General features: G+C 41.2%; 1 protein-coding gene across 1 annotated transcript in view; it reads right to left on the bottom strand.

The window, feature by feature from the left end:
* The window catches only part of trpc1 (transient receptor potential cation channel, subfamily C, member 1), a 14083-nt gene that overhangs the window by 3969 nt on the left and 3982 nt on the right, over positions 1 to 6132 (bottom strand). Inside the window, exons 7-9 of the mRNA XM_032504054.1 lie at positions 5140 to 5476; positions 3178 to 3317; positions 2468 to 2617 (exon numbers count right to left, since the gene is read on the bottom strand). Of these exons, the coding sequence (XP_032359945.1) occupies positions 2468 to 2617; positions 3178 to 3317; positions 5140 to 5476 (627 nt within the window). The remainder of the gene's footprint in view (positions 1 to 2467; positions 2618 to 3177; positions 3318 to 5139; positions 5477 to 6132) is intronic.

The raw sequence follows: 6132 nt of genomic DNA on the forward strand, positions 1-6132 counted from the left end.
TTTTTTTACCAAGATGTTCCTGGAACTGTCTCAAAGATGTTCCCAATTTGTTTTAATGTTTTCCAGCTGGGAGTCTCTTTGTACAACGCACTGTGGGACAACAGGGTCAACACCAGTTGGTTTTTTACACTTTTGAAGTACTACAACGCACTACAATAAATCCTTTGAAGGAAGTGGAGCACAATTTATGTCTATTCTCTGAAACGCACTCATACATGCCTGAGAGATTAACAGTGTTCGTGAGTTTAAGTCTAGCCCATGAGTAAACTCATTGTAGGCACACTGTTGATAGTAGATGAACACACACTCACTCTTTCAGTCACTCTTTCCAACCTCAGTAGGGGGCACTACCCGGCAGAAATGTGAGTTGGCCTTCAGGAAGGACGGGGATCAGACAAACGTACATTACTGGCTGCAACCCACACAGCACTGCCTCAATGTCTTTGTGTGTGCGTGTGTGTGTGTGTGTGTGTGTGTGTGTGTGTGTGTGTGAGAGTAGAAGCTCGGCTGAGTGCAACTAATTGCACACTTACATAACACAAGTGTGGAAATGTGTAGGTGCATGTGCATTGTCGGGAGGTGTGTCTACCCTGTGAGTGCGGCCATAAACACACAGCCACATCTATTTCCAAAGTTGATAATTTTTCCGCTCTGCCAAACCAGACAGTGATGTCACAGAGTGAGTGAGTGAGTGAGTGAGTGAGTGAGTGAGTGAGTGAGTGGAGAAAGCGGAAAGACAAAGGAAGAGAAAAGGAGACAGAAAGATGGAGGAGATGTTAGGTGAAAAGTGCTCATTAATAATCGACAGGGCACCCTAAGTGTTTTAAAAGTCACCCACAAACAGCACTTAACTTAATGACAGGAAAGCATACCTACAAATAGACTGACCTCGAAAACCAAAATTCTAATGTTGGTTGGCTGGACAATACACAAAATCATGATGCGATAAAAAGGGACACCTAACAGCACTGAGGTTGTTAAAAAGCCCAAGTAGAAAATAAGTCAACCAGATTGTTATTGTAAAGAAGTTAAACCTATGTAGTTTCAGGCTTTTTACTGGCACAGTTTTAAATCATTAGACAGGCAGGTGATGAATATTGCTCTTCCATCAAACCTCCATGTTTAAGAAATGACACAGGGGATGTCTTGTAGTGTATCAAAGTATTAAACTGGCAGTAGTTAAATGTAGAGCAACCAATGTGAGCGGGATCAACAATAAGATGTGAGAAACATATTCAAGCGCTTTTGTACTTCTGTGTGGTTGTAAACAAACACTATATGTGTACAAAGGAGGAACCCATGCCAAATGAGGTAGTCTGAGGGACTACAAAACCACAAACTGGATTTATTTTGAGGCACAAAGCAGATCAGTACAACTGTATTGCTGAACATATCCATAACACTCTGAGAAAAACAAGGGAGGAGATCATGTCTGCTAATTCTGAAAGACACTGCCAGCTCAGACTAAACCAAGCGGATCAAAGATGGTCACATAAATGGTAATTATGCGGTTTGTTATTATAAATGTTTAATGCCTTAAATTTGAACTCATCAGAAAAAAGCCCCATTATCAGTATTATTGCCATCAAGATGGCAACGGATCAGGCTTGCTGTATGTGTCAGATTGTGATAGAAATGATCCAATGAAAATGTGTTGTGGGTGGGGCGCCCGGATAGTTGGTAGAGCAGGCGTCCACATATAGAGGTTTAAGCCTCGATGCAGCGGGCCGGGGTTCAACTCCACCCTGTGCCCCTATGATGCATGTTATTCCCCCCTCTCTCCCCTTTCATTTCTTCAGCTGTCCTGTCATTAAAGGTCTAAAAATGCCCCAAAAATTATCTGTAAAAAAATAAAATGTGTTGTGGGTGTATAGAGTCAGCTCCTCCAGCTTTTTACACGCAGCTTTAAGTGAAGTTTGATAAATACATTATGTATAAACTAAAACTGAAGGCTCGTATTTATGATAGAAATGATGTCAGCAGCATGGCGATGCACATAGCGCTAAAGCTGCAAACCATTATGATGCTGTGTTCATTTTATTATGAGCATATTATTATGGCAAAGCACATTCATCTCCTGCCTCAGTTCACTGTGCTTATACTTAAAGATTATGATGATGGTCATGATACTGCTGAGCACAGCTGGTGTAATGTTTAGTGTGGGCTTGTCCTTGAGTTTTCACACTTTGTTAAAAAAAGAAGAGAGTGGGTGGTGTATATGTGTGTGTGGTGGGGTTAGAGAGAATGATAGAAACTGGAAGCAGCTTTAAAATCATAATAATTTGATCATTTTTTCCCCCGCATCCAAAGTGTTTTAAAAAGCCACGGCTGGATAGGTGATCTCAAATCTCCTCGCACTCAAATCTTTTTGCTGCATGTCTGGCTCCACCAGAAATCAAACCTACTCTGAAAATGTACAGCTACTGAGCACACAGCTACTTTTAGTGGGCCACCACTGCCTTCCTACCTGTAGCGGCCCCAGGATGGAGCTGGTGGTGTACATGAAGAAGAGTCGCAGGTAACTTAGAACGTTGGCAAAGGCAAACAGGCCCTCAGCCACCAAGATGGGATGGAAGGCATCCCAGTTCTTCCTCTCTGTGTCCTCCACATTCTTGAACTGAAGAACAATAAAACACATTCAGACAACAACACTTGACAGCTCTGAATCAGTCTAATGTAATACTAACTCACTTAGCTACATCAGGTATGCTGATCTCAGCTAAGCCTAATGCCTCCTCTGTGCTTAAACAGAAGTGGTCTCAAAACTAAAGCTACTGTATCTATGAAGTGGTAATACGTATGCACAATCATAAAGAAACATGGAAATAACCTTTAACTGTTAAAGAGAGAATAGAGACTGTTTTGACAGTTTCAGAGTCATTTTATAAATCAAGCTTTCTTCCGAATGAATAATTATAAAACATGTAAAACATATTTTGCAATTACGGCAAAAAGTTTAACATTTTGGGAAATATACTTATTCACTTTCTTGCTGTTTTTTGGTACCAATCTGGCACATGAGACTGTTGTCTATCTTCTCATCTAACCATTAAACGCTGGGCAAGAAAGCAAATGAGAAATAAATGTATATGGTAAAATGAATTATCTTTCTGAATCCATTGTTATATGCAGTTCTCCACCCTTTACATCTAAAGAGTGTGTGTAACGTGTGTGTACCTTGCTGTGAGCAACTATCTTGAGGGCAAAGGTGGCTAGGTAAAGGGAATTCATCACGAAGCTCAGCTGGTTCCTTGACTCATCCAGAAAGTCTTCCAGCCCTTCGTACCACAGACGCTTCACATCCGACCACACCATACCTACAGGAGAACAGGAATTCCCCATCACCACACACACACACACATATATACACACACCACTGGCAAAGGAATCGCTTCAACCATAAGTCTTCTAGCGGTGGGAACCCAGGGGAAACAGGAATGTATGAGACACAAATCAAAGATTAATGTCCTGAAAACGTGTCATCTGTGGGATTTAGGGAGGTGTATGGAATTGAATAAAGATGGGCGTCTTTTTGTGTCCATGTGGAATTTCATCCATGCTAAATGTACAGTAGGGATTATAAATTAAGATAGAAAGACTCCAGCTGCATGTCTAGGCACCATGACACATTCTCTACGCTTTGATTCAGAAATTATTACATTACATTGAACTTGATTCAACTTGTTATTGGTTTCCATGGTTACAACAGAAAGTAAGCATAGAAGTGACAGAGTTTGGCACAGAAATCACTTTAGGTATTGTTTTACACGTGTATTGTGTCTGTCCCAGAACAAATACACACACACACACACACATACACATTCACTTAAACCAGCCCACAGTCTAAGCATCTGATTTCCCCATTAAGTGAAGCATTTGGCTCAGGGGGATAGCAGGATGGAGAGAACAGGACAAAGATGAGGGGGGGTGGGTGGGGGGCATAGCGTGGGAGCAGGAGAGAACAATGGAAAGCAAAAGAAATGGAAAGCGGTTGTGTGACTTGTCAGTGCTGTCTGTAGAGATGTAGCAACTTTAATAGCTCCCTTTCACATTCTGATAACATTTGCATTTGATTTGTAAATCAGTAGAATTCTCATCCTTGTAATTTAATTCATCTTGGGTGTGTTGTTGATGCTGCAGATACCCTGGAGTGTGAAATATGTACCACTGCATCACATCTTTGCAGTGCAGCCGTTTGGAATGAGGAAAAAAAAACTGATGAAGTTGTTAAAATTGATCTTTGATACTGCTCTTTTGCAGTACTTAAGGGATCTTTCCCCCTCTAGTGGGCTATCATGGCCCAGGGAAAAAACCCTTACACTTCTGTCTAATGACTCAACTGCTAATCTCACTCCTGCAATATACAAAATAAATTGCAAATTACCCTGCAAGCATCTTCATAACATTGAATAATAGAAGTCAATTGCTTCTACATCCTTTTATAACCTGTCAGGAGCAGCTATTGGGGGGATTTATCAACCCAGCGATGATAGTGAAACCTAGATCAATGAAGTGGGGTTGTAACGCTTTGTGTCTGGAGGAGAAGGGTAGGATGCTGCAACCATGAGACAAAATTATCTCTGCTGAGAAGGCAGGGCCATTAAAGGAACTGACTGATCATGCTAATGGTTTCTTGGCAGAAGATGAAGGTAGAGAGGCCCTTCCCTAGAGAGAGACAGAGTCAATATCTAACTGTCACTATCCAGCCGTATCTGAACAGATATGGCTTGCGTACATGACATGTGTCTGTCTTCATGTACATACATGAGTCCAGTGGTTCCAGCACTCAGATGGACCACAGGCGAGAGAGAAAAAGCTTTCCCTTCTATAGGGCACAATTAGAAGAAGAATGGAATTTAATCCAGTCAAGCTGGGCTTTCTGTCGTTTAGTACAGAAACAGCTGTTTGTCATGTTCTGCCTGATAGGATTATGGATACAGGAAACTGGACTTTAGCCAGACAATAACAGGAATCTCTCATTTTCACTTCACTTTGCAACTGTATTCTATTACATTCTGGTTTGTTTGATTGGATTCTTATTCTATACTTAGTTATATTATGTCCATTAAGAGATGAATAATTATTCAATTATGTATGTTAGTATGTTATTTATTGCCTGAAAGCTGAGTAAAAGCTGACCTATGATCCAGAGGATGAGCAGGTAATCTATCATCTCCAGCGCAGGGCCCATGGTGTTTTTCTTGCCCTCATTGTAGACCAGAGAGTACAGGTTAAGCAGCAGCAGGAAGGAGAAGTAGGAGGCGCTGTGGATGATGAACTTAACGAAGGGCGTGTGGATGATCTGGCCCACACGGGAGCGTGGCACCAGAAGGTAGCAGACAGAGAGCAGCGGCCAAAGCATCGCCACGCTCAGCACCGTGGCCATCTTTAGACAAGTGTGTTTGCGCCGGTAGCTGGCCGTCTCTCCAAACCAGACGGTGTTGAGGAACTGTTGACAGTTGGACTGAGCCACAAACTGTGGAGAGAGAGTGACAAAGAAAATATCAATGTGAAGACGTGAATCGGAAATTACAGGTTGAATTTAAAAAAAGTTGCAATGTACAAAATACCATTATCTTGTAAGTGTAATGAAAATTCTATATTTAAACTCAATTAACTTTGAGAATATTGATGCCACTCTCATGTCTCTAGGATGAATATAAAGCTGCAACCAGCAGACAGTTAGCTTAGCTTAGCACAAGACTGGGAAGGAAACAGGGGAATCAGCAAACCTGGCTTTGCTGAAGGTAACAAAATCTGCCCAGCAGCACATTATTAATTGAGTTAGCTACAAACGTATCGAAGATTTTATGTGAAACCTTAAGGTAAGGAAGTGTATCACTGTTTTTTTCTCTAGCATGAAACAATGGCATGCCACTGACTGTTCTGTGAAATATGAGTGAAACTTTTGACACTGAGCAATCGCAGCAGTAAATTGCCCCCAAGCTTCAAACTTCCAACTTTAGTTATTGCCTGGAGGAAGTACTTTATCCTGCCAAAATTATATTTTCAAAAGACAAGCACATGGTATGCTGGAGAAGATATTAAGTCTGACATAAAGTACAGTATTTTGATCACACCTTCTCATTCAATGCTTTTCCTTTATTTTCAGGACTATTTACATTGTAGATT

This window comes from Etheostoma spectabile, chromosome 22 (assembly GCF_008692095.1).
Source record: "Etheostoma spectabile isolate EspeVRDwgs_2016 chromosome 22, UIUC_Espe_1.0, whole genome shotgun sequence".
Taxonomy (NCBI): Eukaryota; Metazoa; Chordata; class Actinopteri; order Perciformes; family Percidae; genus Etheostoma; species Etheostoma spectabile.